Source organism: Bacillus rossius, chromosome 10 (assembly GCF_032445375.1).
Source record: "Bacillus rossius redtenbacheri isolate Brsri chromosome 10, Brsri_v3, whole genome shotgun sequence".
In the NCBI taxonomy this organism is placed as follows: Eukaryota; Metazoa; Arthropoda; class Insecta; order Phasmatodea; family Bacillidae; genus Bacillus; species Bacillus rossius.
In genome coordinates, this window is record NC_086337.1 from 27,864,277 (window position 1) to 27,887,954 (window position 23,678).

Here is a 23,678-nt window from a genome sequence, read left to right on the forward strand (position 1 = left end):
TATGCGCTGTTATTTTTCATCCCTTGCACTAATAACGTGGTCGAATAAAAATTTGCTTTGCGCCAATTTTTAAGATGATGAAAAGATGGTTTGAAATAAATTTTACCTATTTGATACTACAAAAGTTATGACTTTTTTTAAAAATTTGAACCCCTGTTTTTATTTTAATAAATTGTTTCATCAAAAATTGTTGCAACTTAAGTTTTAGATAAATTTTAGGATTCATACAATAAATTATAAAGGTTTCAATAGTATACTTTCAAACCTTGTTATTTCCACCCCTTGCAGTAATGGTTGGTTGGATAAAAATTTATTTCAACAAACGTTTTAGACAATATTTAGAAAGTTAAAAATAAGAATGGATTCAACAGAGAGAAGTTTATTTATTTTGGTGTGATATCTTTTGATTATTGTGCTATTTTCATGAATAAACTGAATTTATAAATAGAACGACATTAACATCTAAAAATATTGTTTAAAACAAATTGGCCTGAAAATTAAAAGTATGGAATCTAATCAGCACCGATTGTGTGTGAACTGCTTGCAGTGATGATGAGGGATCCAATACTGCAGGACCGGAGGTTGGAGCACGTCATGTTCCAGAAGTACGCCATGGAGCTTTTGGAGCGGGTCTCCGGCAAGCCGAAGCCAACAGGGAACGAGCTGGAGATATCTCTGTACAACATGCACAGGGTGAGGAGTCTTTAGTATCAGTCCGTGGCTCCAGTGTCTCTTGGTACTGGACTGTCGCACACATCTGTTGCTACACTCGAAGATTCACAGGAAATGTTTTATCACAGAAACATCAAAAGCCAGGTACATTGATGCTGGCTTCTTGTTGAAGACTGAGTTTGTTTTGGTGTCCACCAGGAGCACTTGAGTAGGGGTGCCAAAATTGCACTATTTTAAAACTTGATGTGTCCTTATGGTTTGGCTTATGATACTACTTGCACATCAAAGGCAATATTTACAAATTATCAAGTAATGAGGTACTGACTAGTGACAAATAACAAACAATAACAATTTTCCTGAAGCATTATTTTAATGCCTACACCGGTACTGCGTAAGGATAAATACTGCACAAGAAAAACAACAAAATCACATAGCAAGTGATGCCTTGAGTGTGTTTTGGTTGTGGCTGCAGACCAACAAATTTTATTAATGCTGACAACAAATATAATAATTGCCAACACAACTACTAAAAAGATTTGTTCTACTTGTCCATTGGAGTCTTATCTGGCTCAGGGTGAACACAGTTTTCCCTATCCGTACCGTTATTTTTGCTGAAAACCATGGTAATGGATGAAGGTAACACGACTGCACTGCATGCTAAACCAGTGACCACTAGCCCAAGTAAACAGATTGACAGTGTTGTGCATATTCCAAAGTTCACACACCTCTAAAAAGTGTTAGCTTATAAAAGGTATTATCTACATTTAGTAACATATTAAAATGTATTTGAATTGATGTACAAATAATTTGAGATAAATTGTGTGCAAATTTTGGGGTCAAGAAGAGCCGAGTTCAGATTTTATACCTACAAGTCGAGTGAGTCTAGAAATTATTAAATTCTAGTCCAGACATACCGTGTTTTATCGAATAATCGTCACACATTTTATTAAAAAATCAAGTTTTGAAAAGTAACAACTTTGGAAAATTAGACAGATATTACTCAACTGAAAGGTTGACTAAATTAAGTCAGTTAAAATAATTATATGGAAAATGTTTATTTTAATATTTAAATTATGAAATAATTGTTTTTTAATTGTGCAGCTAACCTAACCTACGTCATATCCCTCCTCCCTCCCAGCACCCCATGGCGAGAGGCATCTCCTAATGACATCATGGGTTATTCATCTTCATCGTAATGTCACAAGCAGCCGTCGACTAGCAGTCCCCTTCTCCCGTACCTGCGCTCGTGTGTTTAACATGCTGATCTTACCCCTCATCAACCCTGCATCACTGGTCCAGAACTCCCTTACTCCCCCTACTCATATTATTTTATTTATATTGTTATGAACGCGAGAGAAGACCGCGATGCACGCCAGGTTCGGAGCTGGCTGGCGGCCACACACGGCCATTGACGTCATGCACCATTCATTGACGTAAGGTATGCCATGTGTGTCCGGCCGGATTGCAAGGGTCCTTGCTACCCACCTCCCTCTGCTCCCCACACACCGTCCTGCTTTGGGCTATTGTCATCTTTTAACAGCCTGAGAATTCCTGACTTAACAGAGGCTGCTGCTAGGAGTGGCATGAATAAAGGTTGCTGTACTGGTGGGTCTTTCGGGCGTTGTGTCGGCCTGGGATGATGCGACACGTCACAGCCACTCTCGTCCCTTCGAGAAGGATGCTACGGGTATATAAGCGATGATGCCGGCCTCCGTGGGAGTTACGGGGGTTCTGAGAGCAGGGGAGAGAATCTCCCCCTCAAGGAGTCATACTGACCTATCGGGAGGTGATACCTCCGAGAAGGTCTGGGGAGCGCGTCGTGTGCGACGAGCGATAGTTGTGGACTGTGCTGCGGCGCGGTGTGGGTGAGTGTGCGAAGAAAGCGGACAGAGCCGAACAGAAGAGCGAGCCACTGTCGAGCTAAATTCCAGTGGAAAGTGTTAATGTTTTGATCATCAGTGTGAGACTAATTTTTCTGAACAGAAATTAAATTTATAGTGTAGACATTAGTAATAAATAAAACTGTACTAATTAATTGGGCTATCCCTTACACACCCAGTAGTTCTCCCCACATAAATCGTAACAATATGATAACATGTTAAAAGTACAATATCTTGGTGAATTTTTTTATTCAGATATTGAATCCTTGGAATGCTAAGGATTTGATGGTATTTGAGGGTTTGTGGATTTGTTTGACCCAAATGTAGAAATAATGATGAAGCACCAATGTGTTTCAGGCGAGCGTGGTTGCTCAGACAAGGATACAGTACAACAGCAAGCAACTGAACCAGCTCATCCACCAACACCTACTGTCTCAGGGCTTGACTGAGAGTGCTGCCAGCTTGCAGCGTGAAGCCAGCCTGCCGAGTCTGCCAACAAAGCAAGGCAACAGCACTTTCTTCCCACCTTACAGCCACAGGGTAAGACAGCACCTTAGATATACAGTAGGACCTGTCCAGATAACACGAAACTGTTTTGGGGGGAAAAAAATTATGTTGTTAGTAATTAAAGACTTGTTTTACAGATGATAAATCACTTTCAAACAATGGTTTTTTCAAGAATTTTATGCTGTATTATAAATATATTCAATAAACTGTAGGGTACCCAATAAAGTATTTTTGCTGATTGACAATGCGGTTTCACATCTGTATGTTTTAAACCAGCTGTGGTTATGACCCATGCAGAAGCAATAGTAAATTATTCTGAGAGTCAAGCCAAAATGCCAAGTAAGCTTCTAATGCTAAAGCAGATGCGAAATCATGCTGCTCATAAGGGATACATAAAACTGAGGCAAAAAACCTCACTGTGTACATAAAATCTTTCTCTGGTTATAAAGTAAATCACATGCTGTCATGACCAATGTCTAGAGGCACGATTATATGGTAATGCGTAGGGACCCTGAAAAATGGTAAATAAAAACTACCAATAGCGGTGCAAAAAAACTAGTGAAAGCGGTGTAAAAAACCTGGTTAGAGCGGTGTAAAAAAAAACAGTAGAAGCGGTGTAAAAAGTCAAAATTTTTAATAAAGCGGTAAATAAAATTTGTTTCACTTAACATGTAGTACATTTATGTAGGGGGGGGGGGGGGAGGGGGGGAGAGAATACAGGAAAAGTGAAAATAACTTAACTGTTAAATTTTAACTTTCATTATGAGATAATATTGAAAACATCTTGCTATTTTAAACACTTGAACATTTACACATTTAAAATTGTAATATTAATATAAACCCTTGTTGGGAAGTTGCAAAATTTGCACATCAATATTTTTTTCTTTGCATCAAATACATAAAATTCGTCAGTTGCAAATTGATACAATTTTCGGCATGATTTAAATGCTTTTAACACGTTTAGATATTGCGAATTGCAATTGTATAAATGTTGTTTAAATTACATGCTTCATTCGAGGGCAAAGTACTAGATAAATTACTGTTTCAGATAAATGCATGAATATATAAATCCAAGAATAACACTTAAATCCACTTTCCAATCTAAAAAAATATATAAAAAGTGTGTATTCAACAATAAGCAGCATAACAACAAACAAGCCCGGAGTTTCTGAGCCAAAGATAAATGTTTCTCCGAACGTCTCAGAGAAGACGAGATAAAGTGTGTAAGTTTTGTTCACAATACATCAAGGACGTCATTTTGTATGGAAGGACGCCATGTTGGTAAAATTATTTTTTTTTTTTGTAAATTACCGTAATTCGGTATTGAATTCAGATATATTGTGAATGTTTTAGAAAATTAAGACTTTTTTCCGTATAAATGGGGTTTGAAAGAAAAAAGTAAAGATTCACAGCGAAAAATTAAAAAATTCAACATGGCGTCGCAATGATAAAGTGTTTATGTACTTTCTTTTCTATGGCTTGTTATGGCCGTTAGGAAACCCGTTGGCCAACGAAAGAAAACAAAACAGTTATGTTATTGTTAGGTTAATAAACGTAATAAACCGTTTCTTGAACCCGAGGGCGTTAAAATATGAAGTTACTTATATTATCATATTATAAAGTGAAAAAATGATTTGCGTAGGCGTCGTTCTGTAAAATATTTTCGTGTAGTGTGGAGTTTTATCTTTGACTTGTAAACATATTCTTGCGCAAATCTTAAAAATAGTGATTTTAAATGGACTATTTCGTGCGAAATTTCGTGAAATAGAGGAATTTAGCCCTATTTCGCGCAAAACGAGAAAAATGGCAAATTTCGTGAAATTTCGCGGAATTTCGCGACGCATAAACGGTTTGTAACACAATAAAAATACAGTGGAATCTCAGTACTAAGTACTTACAGGGACCTCAAGTTTTTGTACTTAGTACTGAAAGTACTTAGTACTGAAACATACATACATATCATCTTTACAAAGAGAAAAAAAAAAAAATTAAAAAATACAAAAATAGCGATATTGTAAGATACATTATTTTTTAGCCAACATCTGACTTCAGTTTAAACATTGGTGTGTATGTATAATTTAAGTTTAGTTACTTTTAAAAAATGTGTTATTTCAGTTTGTTTTTGAGCTTGAATGATGCTCTGTTGAACTAAATGTTCTATCTCATATTATGTCTTCGCAACTGCGACTTGCTTTTTTCCTTTGTCTAGTTCTCTGAGTATTTCCACTTTTTCCTTAAGCGTGAATTGCTTTCGTTTCTTTTTATCTGCATTTATCTCATTTTGCAGCACAAATACAATGCGGTGTCTAAATAACGTAACCTGAAAATAAACTCAACAATAACAATAAAATATCCCGGCACAGACGTCAAACAGTATATTAGCGTAGCATAACACTATTGTCTAAATAATTAATACTACTCTCAAAATTCCATGTTTCGATGTATCGAATGGTGTTGTGTTGCTCACGTCGCATACTACGTATGGTATAATCTATGGTAGTGCGCGCAACTGTTTGTAACTTTGTTTTCAGGGTTTAGAGGTTAGATAATACGTTGTGGTGGTATTTGTGTATGTTTGTTCTACAACATTAATCATTTAGCTGGAAATTTATTTACCAGTTTAAGTAAATTTTGGTGTAGTAATGCCACGCTACGAGTAGAATTTATACGTTATAGTGAAAATATGATACTTTAAACTGAAACCATTTTGCATGGTGAAGATACGATTTTTGGCGGGGACTTAAAAAAAATACGTTAAAGTGAAATATACTTTATAATGAGGTACGTTGTACCGGTATTCTACTGTAACATAAATTGTTGGTATGTTGACCCTATATGCTTGTATAAAAATTTCGTGAATAAACCATTCGCGAAATAAAAGGGTCCCTAGTAATGCGCGATAAAACGAAATAACACCGAAAACCGCTTGAAAACATGAAATAAAACGAAATTGTGCGAAATCTGCGATATGTCACGAAATTTCGTCTATCCTGATTATTTACGTTTTTTTCCCATTCTGTAAGGACAGCACAATCAAATATTTTTAACAGTAACTTGCAGCCATATATACCTATTATATGCGACGGTGATTCATTATAGATTTTAAAATGAAGTCTCGGAATTAACGTAATATTTTCTTTAAACGGTAATCTTGTGTACCATAATAATTTAAGATGTTTATAACTATGATACAATGGCCACCGTTCACTTTCTGTAAATACAAAAATAACAATTGTCCAAACTATGTTTTTCTAAGATTACGTGGCTAGTAGGCAATTTTTATAACCGGGTTATAAGCGTGTGTTGTCCTGACAATACGTAACAATACATAGGATTATAATTTATTATTAAACTAAACTTATAAAATTTTTTATAGAATATATATAGGCTACATATTTTTAAAATTAAATTTCGTTATTAAAAGTGCAATATTGGTTTAATGATGTTTATGTATGTTCAATTAAAGGGAATTCAGAATTCTTCGGGGACGTTATATCAAACTTTGAATGCAATTGAAATAATGGTGGAGGTTTTTAACCCCTCGCGTAGCGTGACTAAAATTATTTAAGTGGTCCGAAGAGTATTATTGATCTAAAGTGCATGTTAATTTCAGCCTCTGTTAGCAATCAAGTGATGTGAACTCCTAACATAATTTTTTTTAATTTGTTACACTAAAGCGCATTGCTTTTACTGTTTATTTAAAATAAAGTACGTAGGGTACGAAAGTAAAATTAACCCTGCTTAACGTAACGATTGTAAATAATAAATAGTACTTGTTTATGTCGGTATTAATTTTCACGTACGTATGTTGGTATTCGGTATGCGTTTGTATTCACATATATTCTCCATTGTTTTGATCTTTCCAGCACGGCAAGTTTTTGTGTATTAAGAGGTTAAATTCTTCCTATGTGATTAAAATTTTTTGATAATGCCTAAAACAAAGGTTTCTGCCAGTGACTGATCGAAAGAATTTTCCAGCGAAGGATTTTATTTCAGTGATAAAATTTTGATGTGCAAATTCTGTAACTGCAGGCTAGACTACGAGAGACGCGATACGCTTGTGAAACATGTCGCGCGTGAGAAACATAAGCGTTTGAGGCAAAACTCATCTGTTAAATGACATCCTTGTCTAAGAGTCTTTAATGCCATTAATTTGCTGTTCAACCCAAGAAATGTGAGTAGGGTTAGCATAGAAGATGCAAACCTACAGAAGTCTCTGCATAACTTGCCTTCTGTTTCCCATCTTCCCATTGATACATTCACATGTGGCTATGTTGCTTTCAAAAAATTAATTGAGGATGAACTTTCATTGCCATAAACAAGCCAAATTGATGTTGCAAAGGTACTGTTCTCCCTTAAAGGGGACTACAGTAAATTTGCTGAAGCCAGTTTAAGGGCAATCTGGTTCCCAACATAAAATGTTGATGCAGAACGTTCATTTTCCAGGTACTCACTGGTAGTTAGTGACAGAAGACAACATCTCACTCCAGAAAATGCGGAAAATTTAACTATGATAGCATTCCAATAAAACCGTCTTATTAGTAACTTTGGAAGTGCTTAATTGTGTAATTTTGTAGTGTATGTGATTGTAATTAAGTCGTGAAATTTTTAGTAGTTATTTTAAAGTTTGAATTTATGAATTTGCAAATGAACTTAATTATCTATGAATTTGAAAATGAACTTAATTGTAATTAGATCATGAGGTTTTAGTGTTTATTAATATTTATTTTAATAAATTTGCATGTCGTACAGAAAAGCAAGAAAATTTTGCCATGGGTATTTTGAGCAAAAAAATGAAACCATATAACACCGAAATCTTTATTTCTTTACACCGAAATTAGTCTTAAAATAACACCACAAAATCTTGACTCTACCAATGTCTAATGCAGTGGTTCCCAAACTTTTTCAGTTGGTGACCCCCCTTTCCTTATAGGAATACCTCCACGGTCTATCGGTCCATGATGGAGTAAAAAACCTTATTTGTATCGTATCCTTTCCTTATGTATATATAATTTACCATAAAATATTGCATATATATATATATATATATATATATATATATATATATATATATATATATATATATATATATATATATATATATATATATACTTTTTTTAAGATACCAATTGATTATTGATAAACAAATGTGTTCTGATTTTAAAATGGTTGACAAAATATAAGCACTTTATAGCAAAACAGTTATTTATCTAACAATAGATATGTGTTTGCACATAAATTCGATTTGTTTCGATTTTTCTTATCTTTTCAGATGGTTTATTCAATGGTTTCTGATAGTTTTAGGATCGAGTCGTGACCCACCTGTAACCCTTCCGCGACCCACTAGTGGGTCGCGACCCACCGTTTGGGAACCGCTGGTCTAATGTAATAAACGATGGTGGCTTTCGAAGTTTAGCCGTGTTGAAGTGGTAAAAATTGTACCAACGTTTCGCTCTGCATTGCATGCAGCAAGCATCCTCAGGATTGAGAAATCACCTGAGAAGTAGATTGTGGTAGGGCTGTCTTCCTCAGGCAGCCAATCAAGAGAGAGAATCAGGTGTAAGCCAATCAGGGTTGCTTCTGTATCGGCCAATCATGCTGAGCTTCTTTGCACTGGCTTGTGTATGTCATTTCGGGTTAGACCCTCTGTGGGGTTAAGCTCCTTTTGCTTCCTATTGGTGTTGGTTTCACCCCCCACCACCCCCACCCTCTCATTACTGGTGCCCGTGTTGTGCTCAGGTTGTAGCATAGATAAACGTCGTTTTAATCTACCACCTTTACGCAGTTCAACCTCAAAAGTAGTGATGGGTTGAGACTCGAAAAATCGAGCGAGTCGAGTCGAGCCGGCGAAACTAAACTCGACTCGAAAACCGAGTTGATTAAGATCGTGTCCTCGAGTCTCGTCAAAGTTTAGTTTTTGGTTCGACCATAATGTTGCACAATTTCCAATCGTGAAGGTACTTATCTGAAACCATGGACTTTAAAATAAAATGTATTATTTAGGCCTACCTAGTGGAAAACCTCTGATCCAACACTGAAAACCTTGAAAATAAGGTCGGAATATTATTTATTTTCGATCGTGTATAACCGCAAACAGTGCATTCCATCATTCAATATGCACTTAATAATTCTAATTCCAACAAAATACCTTTATTTAACTATAACGGAATTTAAAAATGTTCTCTAGATTCAGTCATGAACAAGACCGCGAACATCGTTAATATTTGGGCAGCTTTGGAAGTAAATAATATTTACTACTAAACACTAGATAGCCGCTATTTTAACTCTGGGCCAATGGCCTACGTAAGTCATCTTACAGCCAGGGAATGTTGCCACTTTGACAAATCGATATCAACAATAATTGAAATCTCCAACCAGTTTTCCATGGCCGAACGGAAAATTGAGGCTGTTGATGTTTATGTTTAAACTTGAAAGTAATGTTTGCGTCGCCGGCGTCGTATTAATCATAAACGGTGTAGTATTAGTGGAATGGATATGTTTGTACGGCTTGGGACGTCACAAAGTGACGAACAGAAATCAAGAGCAGAGATTTGGGAATTTTTTGAAAAAATTGATCATCAGACAGCTAGATTCAAGTGCTGCAAAAAAATTTACAACACTATGTCATCAACAACTTCAAGTCTGATTCGTCACTTGGATGTGCATTTTTACTTAAGTGTCAGTATGAAGATTAAAAAAAAGACAAAAAATCAAAATGTGTAGTGCAACCTTCAGCAATTATATTATATTGAGAAATATTTAACTTATATTAATTTCGCTCATCATTCTGCCACTTGAACCTCGACAAATTTCCATGAGTTTGGCTCGAGTTCAACTCGAAGACAAATTTCTTTGTTTAACTCGAACTCGACTCGATGCTGAAATAGGGTGACTCGACCCATCGCTACTCAAAAGTAAAGATAGTGTACTTCTCCGGTATTCTCACTAAAAAATATTTTGATGGTTTGATAACCGCTGCAAAATCGCCAAGACTGCCACGCCGTGGTTCTAAACATGTATTAGAGAGTCCTTGCTGTAATAAGAGAGGAAACCAAATGTGCAGCGAGTGACGTGGCTCGTGTGTTGTGCCGGCGAGCAGCCGCGGCTGTCGGTGGGCAGCCCCGCGGTGGAGCACCACCCGCCCTCGCTCCACCGCTCGCCGGCGGCGCACCTCTCCGGCACCGTGAGCAGCTCCCCGCCCGTGGCCCAGCGGCTGGCCACGCCCTCCGGCTCCCTGGCTGCCGGGAGCACCACCCCCCACCACCTGCCCATCAGGCTGTCTCTGTCCAGCTCCAAGTAGGTGCCTCGCACTCCCACTGCGACGTTTAGTTAGGGTGGTAGCGATAACAAACCCCAACCCTGTTGAACGTATTAGTAGGGGCAGGCATTTTTCGCGAAAAGATCTGAACACTTATTAGACTGCAACAAGGTATACACGCACCTGTGGTTACTTCCTTGTGATTGGCGGCCGTCTGCAGAAGAAGAAGTTGCATTATTCGACCGAGCCACTCAGGACGCGTTTACTTCCGCACTGAATCACTGTGATCGGTGTTGTTACAATCAATATGTACCTGGGAGAAATTCACCCAATCCCGAAACACCGACGGTGCTACAGTGTTTTAACTTTCATCTAGTCTCGAAATCTTTTCGCGAAATCTGCATGCCCCTACGTATTAGTTATTTACAGTGGATTAAAATATTTTTTTACTTTCACCGTCATGATATTTATGCATTACGTTCCCGCTTAATGCAAAATCGTTTCCGGCCTTTTATGTTGCAACAGCGGTGCATTTAAAGGATTTCATCAACAATAAAAGTTGAAAGTAAATAGTGTGATGTTTATTTATTATAATTTACTGTGTTTAGGTGTGGACACCGTAGCTTCATTTGCTATTGTAAACAACTTTCTTTTTTTTTTGTTTCGCCTGCCATGGCAAACCATGGAAATTAATTTGATTTTTATAACTTTAATGTATTATTCATGAAAATGAAATTGTAAATGCGTATTTTATGTAAACAAACAGTGGATTACTGTGCGCACGCACGAGATGGAAAAAAAAAACAGTATTGCAACTCTGCACACCATAGAAGTATCTGGCTTGGAGGACAAAAAATGTTACACACAGTCGTGTTCCAAAAACACAAAATTTCTGGAGGAAAAGGCACGATGCAACTGTTACCTGTCAGCCATTTTGAGACAATGATCACACCAATGTTTTACATTTCTGGCCTGCTATACGCCACAGTCAATGCGCCTACACCAGCTGTCTTCAGTGCACGCCAGCCGACACTCGCAAGCACGCTGCTATCGTTTGTCCATTCATGTGTCTTTCTTGCATCTAACTAATTACATCCATTGGAGGTGGTGTTCTTGCACACAAATACCTAATTCCAATTGTACCAACTGTGTCGTTTAGCTCCTAACTACTCCCAGTAACAAAATATTTTTATTAAGCCATTTAAAATAGTCTTCAATTGTTTACCTAATTTTGAAGTTAATAAACATACTGTAAAAAAATATTATAACTTAATTGTGGTAAATAACCATAATAACTCGTAACTAAAAATAATCTAAGAACATAATATTAGAAACAAACAAGCTAAAATTTAATTGATTACATAGAAATGTTACTAAAAACAAGTGTTGCTCAACTAAGGCCAGTGCACTGGCCACAACATTTCAAGGTTACATGGTTAACGATGAAATATTTGAGTGGACTCGCATTCCAGGGGACCTTAGGTTGAATCCTCTCAGTCATGCGTTGACTTAATTTTATTATTTATTTTTTTCTTTTTTCTTTTAACTTATTCCAAGCCAAGAAAAACACACTAAAAATAAGTAATTTTAGGTTAGTTGGATGCCTTTGCAGTTTGTGTGACCTATACCATATTAATTACTGTGTGTCTAGTGTAAATATACATTAATTGAAATAGTATGATAAATATCTTTTATATCTTCAAGTGTTTTTACATTTGTAATGTACCACGGTGAATCCGTTACATGGTGTTTATTTTCTTTTTGTTGTGTTTCAGGCGAGCAATCCAAAGCACGAGCAGTATGTTCAGTGCGTGTAGCCGCTCTTTGCAGAAGCAGATTTCTTGGGAGAACTCCTTCCCGTCCCCGCTGGGCAAGACCACGCTCACTTCGAGTGGAGACTCGCACATCACGCTGGACTCGATAATCACGGAGTACCTCACCAACCAGCACGCGCTTTGCAAGAACCCTGTCGTGCCTTGTCCGCAGTTCAACTTGTTTGAGTACGTGTGTGAACTGCGTTGCTACATTTTTTTATTTTTATTGCATTCACAGCTATGTGAACCATGGTACAGTAATAAATATTGGGTTGCGTGTAGTTATGTACGGGCATTAGAAGTTATACTTACTTGGCATAATAATAAGCTAACTTTAATTTTGCATATCATTTTGATATTTGAAAATTTGAATATTTGCACAGGCCTCCTTATAGTTTATAGTTAAAGTTGGTTTGTTTTCAAAGTTAGCGTACATTTGAGATCCTTATCGTATTCATACAATGGAACCTCGCAACTACGTAAACTGACAGTGGCAAATGATTTCCTCATAATAACAAATTTGTAACAGTGAAATAATGATGAAATAATAACTCCAAAGTTAGATTCTCATGCCTACCAAAATTGAATACATTTCACATTATTTCTCTAAAACTGACAATGGAGACAATTTAAATCATTTTGAAGAAAGTGGCACTGGAAAAATTCTTATAAATTCTGTATTCATTCATCATTTAGTGTACAGTCTACAGTGGTGTGGCGTACAGTCAAGCTGAGAGTGCATTTCAGAACACTTACAACTTTGGACCTCTTCGGGCCTCTCTTGATATCCCGTGCTCGTATCAGTCACGTTTCACTGAAGTTGTCTTACATTTGACGTATTGTATTCAGTGTTGCGCTACAAATAAAAAATTAGATATTTTTGGGCATCTTATATTGCATGTCATTTTGTATGACACAACACCAAGTCAAATTAATTGTGACCAGATCTATGTTTTAAAGTACTTATTTAATGTAATTTATATCCTCATATTAATTATAGTTAGTATTTTTTCTCTTTCACGTTTATATTATTGTACTCTATTAAATTTTATGTCTTGCTGCTTACTACCTTACTACTTTGTACTAATTATTATTTTAAGTATTATATTTTTGTATTTGTCCTTGTGTTGTCTGTTTGTATGGATGTCTCGTCCTTTGTTTCTTGTTTCTTTATGTATTTGTGTATATTTTGTATACGTTGTGCCCACCACTGAAGTCCCCGGACTGTTGGTGCGCATGTAACAAAATTCAAATAAATAAATAAAATAAGTATTAAATAAGTATTACTAATGCTTATTGGTAGTGGTGCACCGATATGGCTTTACCGATTACCGATTCGATTACCGATTATGAGAGCAATAATCGGCAGATACCGATTCAGTTACCGATTATAATGAAATAATTTTTTTAAGTGTAATAATGCACACAAAATTTTTTATTCCCAAGTGAATTTAATTACAAGAGTAGGTAAAATTGAGAATACAGTTATAATAATAGTATAAAAATATATAAAATACACTATTAAGTCATTGCAAAGAGTAAATTAAATTAACTTCTATTTATATTTGTTATTGTAAACAACTTGAACTACAGTCTAATAATTGTAATTTACAATGGGTAAGTTTTTGTTGCGGAAAACTAGCATTATTATCGACTATCACATAAGGTTGCATCGAGAAATTACCCTTTAACAATGTAAACATGTTGCTATATTTTGTTCACTTGAGTTTATATAAAAATGTTTCCGCACTTCACTTTTTTTCTCCCTAGTCGCCATCTCACTATAATTATATAAAAATGACTTAAAACCAATTCTAGCACATGTGATTTTATTAATGTTGACTGAATGTTTAAAATTATAAATACTTTTTCACTTTTCACGTCACATACAAATAACACAACAACGGATAATGTTACCAAAGACGCCTATAACGAGTTTGTAAAACGCAGTGATAAACTCTGAAAGATATCGGGACCACGATTTTGAACCGCTACTACGACTCGAAAAGATCGATTCTCATAGAATACACTGCAACTGCTTGTGGTATTTTGATTGCGTGCCATCTATTTTACGTCTCTGGCTATAGGTAATGTACAAGGCCACTAAACAAAAGACAGAACAAAAGACGAAACGTAAATAAACGTGTAGGAAAAATGTATTTTTTATTGTTAGAGGCAATGAGATTAATTAAACTTAACGAAATATCTGTAATCTTGATATGACGGAGTTAGATGAATTTTGTAATATATACAAATATTACCGTATTTCGTCCTAAAATGTGTAACGAAATATTACACGGTAAAAACCTACTTAATTACGCCGGGACGTAGATAATCAGCAAAGTAATCGTTAAGATAATCGCCGATTACGATTAATCGGTAAGTACCCATAATCGCCGATTACGATTCATCGGTATCCGCATCGGTGCACCACTACTTATTGGTAGTACAAGTCATTTTAGGATCATTTGCACTTTACGGGGTGCATAAAGAGGTTGAGAGTGGGTTTTTTTTTTTCTGCACGGTCTTCATGCGTTGGCTGGTGTGTTGGTGCGCCCGCAGGCCGCACAGGTGTCCCGACCCCAAGGCCAAGAACTCCTCGCCCACCAACTTCGTGATGCGGACGTGCCGGCGGGAGCTGGGGCTCAGCGGCCGCGACGCCGTCAGGCTGGACCACCGGCTCGTCCACAGCCGCTTCTGCCCGGTGAAGACCTTCCGGTCGACCAGCGAGGACGGGGGGTTCTTCACCTGCTGCGACTTCCTGGTGAGCGCGCCCTCTCCCGCTTCGGCACTTAAACTGCGATGAAAATGATGGGGAAATGAATTTGCACTTTTGCATTAGACGTGAGGCCTCTTGGACTTCAACGTGAAAGTTGCACAGCTTTGTTTACATTTATGGATTCTTATAAAATTTTGGGTTAAATGCTGTGAGGAAATTATGTGAATGTAGAGAAGCTGTAAATAATTTTTTTTTTTAATCTTTTGTCTTTTCATGCACTGATAAGGATTTTAAGACTTGTCAGCTGTGATGAATGACAGGGGAGAATGAAGAAAGTAAGATTTTTTTTTGTAGATATTTTTATTTCCCTAACAATGAGGGCAAGGGTCAGCGCCCGGAACTTGTCGACCAGCAGTTTTATAAACAAATGTGGGCATACTAGTTTTAACTTTCTTGCTCTTTAACTCTGCATCGTAGAATAAAATTATAAAATGTTTATAATTAAATAAAGCATTACTAGAATGTTCACATTCTGAAAAGTCAGGGAAGTTGAAATTGGTTAGGAAAAGTACAGGAACTTACTTTAAATCATTGAAAAGTTCTGGAAATTCCTTAATGATGGTAATTTAAGAAGGAAATGTCATGCTCCGGTTTTTCATCACCCAGACTTTGAACACGTTTATTTTATAGACTGTGTTGTAGTGCGTAGCCGTACACATTGTAAAATGTTGTATGCAATGTACTGTTCCAACTAGTACAGCTAAACGGATGTTGGAGACTGGTATGCCTTTATTTATATCAGAAAATTTCAAAGTACAGTGAAACCCTGATTATCCGTTTTCCAATGGACCATGAGTAAAAAACGGATAATCCAGGAAATCCTACAATGTGGGAACACACTCTAAAGTTACCAAATGCACAATGTATGTACTATTGCAAAAACTTTCAGTGAATCAGTTAAGTATTTCCATAAACTGACACCAGCAGCACACTGTATATACACTTTTCATGGGACCCGCCGGCTGGCTCTCTGTTGTCTGAGCTGCGCATGCGCAGTATAACTCACTCAATGCTCCGCCCAGACTCGTGACGTCCCATCAGCAGCCAGCCAATAGATGCGAGCTTAGCGGAAAAAAATATAAGCTCCACCTCCCGTGTACCAGTTTTGTCGTTTTAATACCAGTTTATTGGTATACGCACCAGTTTTCTCGCTGCCGTGACGTGTTCAAGTTTACGTTCACCTTGATTTCTTGATACCAATAATTAATTATTTACGATCCCCAGATATAAATGGTTAGTTTAAAAAATATGCGTCAACTGTACAATACTTCTTGAAATTATAAAATACATTTAAAACAGTTACCAAGACTCCGCTCATTTTATCTAGTGAGGTTTATGTCTCGTACCAGTATTTCGGCTAAGTTGTGACATAAATATAGTAAATATAGTACGTTTTTCCCGAGTACATTTTAGATTGCCTCCTGCTATAATTACTCGTACTTTTACACGCCTAGGCTTAAATTATTATATGTTTTGAAATAAAAGCAACTTTTCATGTTATAAAATATGTTTATTTTGCGATTTAAAATGTTCACTGCCGACTATAAAAGTTACGTTTTTCACAATGTTTTTAGGCCTACTATCGTTGTTACGTGATGTAAATAGCGGGATGGATTAGATTTTTGAGACGTAATTCGCGTGAAAGTATTGTATTGGATTAAATGGGAACCTAACGGGACCTGAAGAATATAGTGCAAATAACGGGAAAACGTAAATAACGGTAACGTAAATAAGGGGTTTCACTACTTCCTTAGTTTTTTTAAATGAACAAAATGTGCCATCCACTGGGATGTTTGATGCCCGAACTTGCTGGAACCAAGAAAACAATACTTTCTCAAGCTCACTGTATTTCGACTGTCTTGCCATTTTCCGTTTTTTTGAAGACTGGCCGAACTGACTTGCTTGTTTCCGAATCTCATTTCTTCTAGCGAAGATAGAATTAAGAGTCGATGGAGGAATACCATAGCGCTTTGCCAAATGAACCCGTTTTTCGCCTGGATTTTTTCAACGGCATTTATAATTTCTAAACGCTCTTTAATGGTTTTAACCTCTTTTGTAGGCCGATACATATCAATGAACCTTTACAAATTTCACACGTGCATTAGAGTTAAATGCGTAAAGCTAATTTACCGTAAACAAAGAAAATCTCGCGCATATACGGCCGGCCACGGAAACGCTAGGATGAACAATTTTGTCTATGTTTCTTGCAGGATTTCACTGCCGCTAAATAGAAACGTGTTTACGTTGGGCTAGTATGTACAGTATATCGACCACGGTTATATTGTTGTGTCAATTATCGCACAAAGCAAGAACTATCGTGCGAGCGTTAGCTTTCGTCTGTTGTTTTATCGAAGTTGGTGAACCTGTTAGCAACAGCGTCATGCTCACTTTATTCGTTTTCTTTTAGTAATGGCCGCCATATGCAGGGCTCGATTTTAGCACCTGTCCGCCTGCCCGGGACAGGCAAAATCTCGTCCGGGCAGGCAAAATAAAAAAGGCAACTGTCCGGTGGACAGGTGCAACTTGTGACGCCGAGGTTATTCGCACGCAATAATGCAACAGAGGTGATTAATAACATTTATACGACCACGACCGCAAATAAAACGTATTTGACAATATCTATAAATAAACAATAATGGCTGCTCTTTTGTGACGGACGACTCTGGCTATTGTATACCGCGGGAAAAAAAAGTAGGTTATGTACAAACCGCGATGAAATATTCTAAATCATAATTCTTAAAATATTACGTTCACGTCATGATTCACGTAACATAGTCGTATTCGTATGCTAGAGATGCAAAACGTCTCACACCGATGATGTTTGTTTTTGTTGCCATGTTTTAATATTAATTTCGTTGCAGTGCAGCCAACAATTACGTAATTTACCGTTGCATACTTTCAAAATATAATTTTTTAAATTTATTGTCTTTATAAATCGCGACTTTACTAATTCCTTGCTCTACTTTAACATAGTTTGTTAACAGAAAAGCGTTTTCGCATGGTTAACATTTCACGGCGTACTCCAGATACAGCTGACAGTGGCCGCAGTGACTGCCACTGCTTGAAAATTCGCCTGTCAACTGTTGCATCAAAAAATAAAATTACTTCTTTACAGAGGACACGGTAATCTTTTACAGTTTATCTTGTCACGGCGATTGTTTAAGTATTTAATTAACTGCGTTACACAATGTGGAAATTCATTACTGGTGCTTCAAAACCACCAGAAAAGAAAAGAAAAACAGACGAGGACAAGTCAGAATATAATAATAAATATGACAAAATCGCCCGGTCCCGTACCTTTTTAACGTCTTGGTGTTCCGAGTTTCTTTGGCTTCGTTACGACACAGAAACAAAACAAATGTTTTGCAAAGTCTGCGAAACGCATTCAAAATCATCTGTATCAGTTTTTGTTACGGGCTGCTCAAGTCTGTAAAGACTGAAGTCTATAAAGACAGACTGGCGAAACTGTCTAAATGATGATACACTGTCTGCCCTCATGCGTGTTCAAATACAGTCACCTTCTGAAAGTGAGTTTGATCCAGCACCAGCAATAAATCTCTGGTATCATAATGTTCAGAGAAAACGTCGACCCTTTCAGCCTCCTTATCGAAGATGTTCAAGAGTGAATCAGCAAAGTGATTCGTGCAGTGATTTAGACAGAGACTCGTCTGAAAATGATGATTAAATAAGGATGTTAAGTATGTGATAAAAATAGGTGCAACATATAGCAAAAATCCTTTTTTCTCACTTTTTCAGCGACTTTGAAATTTTTTTATTTGGGTAAAACAGCGGACAGGCAAATTGGATGGCGGACAGGCAAATTTTCGATTACACCTGTCCGTTGGGCAGGTTAAAATATTCCTTAAAATCTAGCCCTGGCCATATGTAAATATTGGTATTGCGTGTTGTGTAGACACGCGTAAACTGGAATATTTCTCGGGAATTTGAATGTGAAATCGGTAATAAGCCTGTAAAGTTTAACCCGTTAAACTGGGTTAAAAAATATTCGTAAACGATGGAAACGGGATTTTTTTAACATTGTTCTTGCGGGATTTTTTCGGGACCACAGACATTGAATAATAAAACCGGGAAATTCTACAATGCGGGAACGAATAAACGAGGTTTCACTGTATGTAAATTATTTTTAAATAATTTTCAGGTGCATTTGTAATTTTGGTCATAGAAAGACATGAAAAAGTGAAAGCAATTCTTTAAAGATTTGTGTGTACTCCCTGCTCATAACTCCAATACACAGATGTTGTAAGTGTAGTGAAAAATGTGAAAAACAGGCTCAAGCTAGTCAGTAAATTATAAAAACAACTTAGCCACATCCTCCTTTGTGCAACAGCAGCATAAATATAATTGGGTGTGCAGACTGCATGCAACAGACACAAGAACTGTTACATAAGACAAACTGCCATAAAATACAAGTAGCAGCTTTAAGATCTTAAAACTTTCACTTGTCTTACGTACTTGAAATAACTTTCACTTTAATACTGGGTGTAGTAGTTTCATGGAGTAGCATCAGGTAATACATATTATATTTCTATGAAAATCGGACACTTATCAAGGAAATCGTATGCTATGTCAGGAAATATGAACAAATTTGTTGTCCTCTATTGCCAACCCTTTAACTTTGCAGTGCATATTGAATACTAGCTCGGTCTGCGATTTTGTTTAAGTAAAATGTAGGGTGAGCTGTTTATTTATGGCCACAAGTGTTCTTGGCAAGGGAGAAAAACATTGCAAAATGACAGTACCTCAATTTTTATTATTGTATAAACGTACGAATCGTGGATTTTGACCTCTCATATTAAAATTTATTGTTTACCAAAACCAAAATAGAATGTAAAGTTACTTACAGAGTAGTGTTTGTATTCAACAATATCAAAATAAAGTGCACAAGATTATTACAATGACTTGTTTAACATGACAAGACTGTGTACTGTTTAAAAAAAAAAAACTATGGGCTTACAGTAATTAAGAATGCAATGTGTTCATCCACATTTTGGGTTTATGAAGATTTCCTCAGTTTTAAAGCAAAAATAATTTAAATTTCAGTTTTGTTAGAATCAAATTTTTATTTTATTTTGGATTTATTAAGTATTATTTTTCTTATAAGTGCTAAATATCTTCATTTAAATGGTTGGGCTTTTTAATATGCACCTGCACTTATTTGTTTACTGGGGATGTAGATTTTTCTATGGTTTCTTTCTTTGTTGCAGCCATTTGAACACTGTGTAATGGTAGGCAGCTACACAGGTGAAGTCAAAACTTACAACTTAAGTACAGGAGCGGTAAGTAATTAGCAATTGCTTATACTGTTTTTATTTAGCAGTTTATTTTATTTTTCTTGCAATGATTTTATGTACCTAAATTTTTTTGCATGCTTTAAGGTGCGGTGATTGTTTGTACATCTCATCAGCAAGGTCATTATGTATGGACACAGTAATCATACGTCAGGGAAAATGAATCACCACGTGGCCTATTGTTGGAAACCACCATAGCACAGGGCTGCCACCACTTTGAAAACAATATCCTTGATTGAAATGTGAAATATCCTGTAATATCCTTGTTTTGAATATAATATATCCTGTAAAATCCTGTACATTAAAAAATACAAAAAAAAAATGCAATTTTTATGAAAATTACTCCATCATAATGTACGTAACTATATTTCAATCAAAACAATTCAATTCTTAACACTTTATACAAGTATTTACACACACACGTAGCCTACACTTCACCACTGGCAGTATTTAAATATCACTTTTTCACATGTTTTGCCCTATTCCTCATTTCTTCTGTTGGCTGGAATTCTGCCATATTCTTCCTAGAAGAGATATGCAACAAAGCATTTAGCATTGGCGATTCAAGACATGACCTGTGCGCTGTCTTGATAAGGTTGAGCTTACTAAATATCCTTTCCACCCCTGCATTGCTGTGTGGAAGAATAAGCTTTGCCTTTGCAAGTTTACAAAGCAGTGGAAAACATGTTTTCCGATTAATTTCATACTGTGACACTTTATGCTAGGCCTGCCACCAAATTGGGTTCCTAAATCCTCGTTTCAGCATTTAAAAATCCTGTAAAATTTATAGCCGTAATTGACATAATTTATTTTTCGCGGTAATTTTAAATATGCATTGCATTCCAAAACATAATTTAAAAAAAAATCAAATGAATGTAAAAAATTTTTTTAAGATTTGCCACTTACATTACAAAACTAATAGTTGGTATCACAATAATATGAAAAGTATATAATTTAAAAATTTCTCTTCAGTTAAGGCTTTGGTGCTTTTCTTATTTATAAACTATAAATACATCCATGCAACTGAAGTTATTTACAAGTATAAAAAAACAAATGTATTTCACATCATTAACTAGCTACTTTTTCATGTTCTGTGCTCTTTTCCGCATCTCGTCAGTGGGCTTGAAAGCCAGACCTGCAGATGTTCTCATTCTGCAATGCAACAGCGCATTTAACATTGGTGATTCCATTGACGATTTGTGAACAGTTTTAACCATCTTGAGATTGCTGAAAACCCTTTCCACAGCAGATTTTCTCCAGTTGCAGCACCACTCAAAGCCATTACTTTGTACAGATGAGTTTCAACAATCTCAGATGGAAATAACCTTGCAAACACTACAACCTGCCTAGTGACTGTAACATCAGTTGATTCATCAATCATCAGTGTGAAAAAATTGTGTTTTCATTGCATAGGTAACATAATCTGCAGCTGATGTACCCAAAGATTAAATAATTATCTGGCTAGTTTTAGTGAGAGAACAAGGGAAGTTTCTTGCGATTTCACTATCTGGAAACATGCGGGACAAGTTTCGTGAAATTATCACTGAGTTTCACAGATAAATTGTTTTCACAAACGAAGTTCGCCAATAACAGTTCCGCATCAATTATTTTGTTTGGTTTGGTTACAAAACTCGTCAAAGAACAACTCTGATCAGCAGCTTGTTGGTTTTTCGCATGAATTAGCGTCTTCAAGCCGCCCTTAGTCACGTTCAGTTCCGAGTTGCAAGTCGAACAAACGGCAGAAAATTCCGTTTTGCCACGCCTCAACCATTTCAATTCTTGCTCCCATTCTTTACGATAACGCTGTTTATAAAGTGACTGGCGAAGCCTTTCGTTTTTTCTCCATCACAATCAGCTAAGACCAAAACTACTACTTAAATCACGTAAGAAGTTTGTAAACAAATGCCGCACCTGAAACATTGTAATGGCAAAAAATACCAATGTTTACTGACGCCATGACACTTCTAGCGTTTAACTCAACAAACCAAAAACATTTCCCCCGAAACCATAGAGATTGTACTTCATGAAATGATATGTGGGAGTATATGTTTTTGGTTTGTGGTTAAACGATTGGAAGTTCCATGGCGCTACACCTAATGTGAATGTTTGCTTTACTGTTGGATGCTTGTATGGTTTGACAACTTCAAATAGGTAGTTGAATGTAAATATTTACACGAACGAAATTCAAATATGAAAATATCGGCGAAGCTTCGTAAATATCCGTGAATGTCGCCGTTTATCCGTTAGTCCGTTTTAAGCTTCAAATATCCGTGAAAACTGATAAAATCCGTAAAAACGGCAGGCCTGCCATAGCATTTACTCGAGTGATTTTCATTAACTATGGAAAACTAAAATCCAGATGGATGGACTGGGATTCAGACGTGGCTGCTTCATAATGCAAGTCCAGTGTTCTACCAGCTTGCTTGGTTCGTGTGCTTGAGAGCTTTAAGGTTCGAATCTGGAACATGCATTAGATGCCTTGTCATCCACGCACATGGCACAGAGTTGGCATGCAATCCTTTTTGTCAGTGACTCATTTCTGTGAGAGTTTGAGGGAGGGGAACCGGCCAACAGACAAACAGCTGTCTTGTCAACAAGGACCCTCCACGCACGCGCAAGCAGCTTCAGAAATTCCTTGGACTAGCCAACTGGCTGCGGGCATCTATCCCGGAATTCTCTATTGTAGCTGCCCCTCTGACGGAACAGCTGTCACCCAAGCGACATTCTTACGTACATAAAAGCATCGACTTTAGTGACGACAAATGTGATTTCTCAATTCTTGCATTTTGAAAGTGTTGACTGCGTTGGCGAATTGAGGGGTTGATGACATGTTTGTTATCTTGTGCCATGTTTGACTGCTGTTGTGATGTTTTGTGTAAATAGTGCAGAGCTTGAAGAGATAAACAAAACTGTATGTTGGCCAGCCTGCCTGAAAATTGAGGAATTTTATGTTTAACAGGTGGTCCACCTGGTGCCCGGAAGTGACGTGTTTCTACTGTCAGTTTTTTGTTGTTACATAATGGTCGGTAAAAACGTGTCATGTCGTTGCAGTGCAATCTGATTAAAATTTTGAAATCATTGGTGGTTTGTTTTGAATAATGTGCGCCATATTGTTGGTGAACAAGCATGTTCATCACCTTGATTTATCGTATCAGCTGTAAAGAAGTTTTGACTTCAATAATTTTTTCAAGGATGTCGTAGTAGTAGGAGTTGCGTGTGGCAGGTTCCACTGAATGTTTTTTTTACCGTGCTTTGCTGTGAACTGCAGTCGCCTCGCGATGTTCGCAGGAAGATGCGTCGTACCACTGCCACGACTCTGCGATCACGCACATTATGTGCAGCAGAGACCAGTCCCTCCTGCTCACGTCGTCGCTGTGGAGGCGACCGCTGTCCGCGCTCTGGTCCATCAAGTACTTCGAGCTCAAGTGAGTGCTGCTGCTTCGTCGAGTATTCAATAGT

The 23,678-nt window shown here is 36.9% G+C and overlaps 1 protein-coding gene across 3 annotated transcripts in view; it reads left to right on the forward strand.

Annotated features, from left to right (window-relative positions):
* The window catches only part of LOC134535892 (protein mahjong), an 88,139-nt gene that overhangs the window by 48,438 nt on the left and 16,023 nt on the right, over positions 1 to 23,678 (forward strand). For all 3 annotated transcript variants that reach the window (XM_063375239.1, XM_063375241.1, XM_063375240.1), the window contains exons 18-24: positions 548 to 693; positions 2,910 to 3,092; positions 10,159 to 10,355; positions 12,093 to 12,317; positions 14,694 to 14,895; positions 20,136 to 20,207; positions 23,508 to 23,644. In XM_063375239.1, coding sequence (XP_063231309.1) covers positions 548 to 693; positions 2,910 to 3,092; positions 10,159 to 10,355; positions 12,093 to 12,317; positions 14,694 to 14,895; positions 20,136 to 20,207; positions 23,508 to 23,644 — 1,162 coding nt within the window. The remainder of the gene's footprint in view (positions 1 to 547; positions 694 to 2,909; positions 3,093 to 10,158; positions 10,356 to 12,092; positions 12,318 to 14,693; positions 14,896 to 20,135; positions 20,208 to 23,507; positions 23,645 to 23,678) is intronic.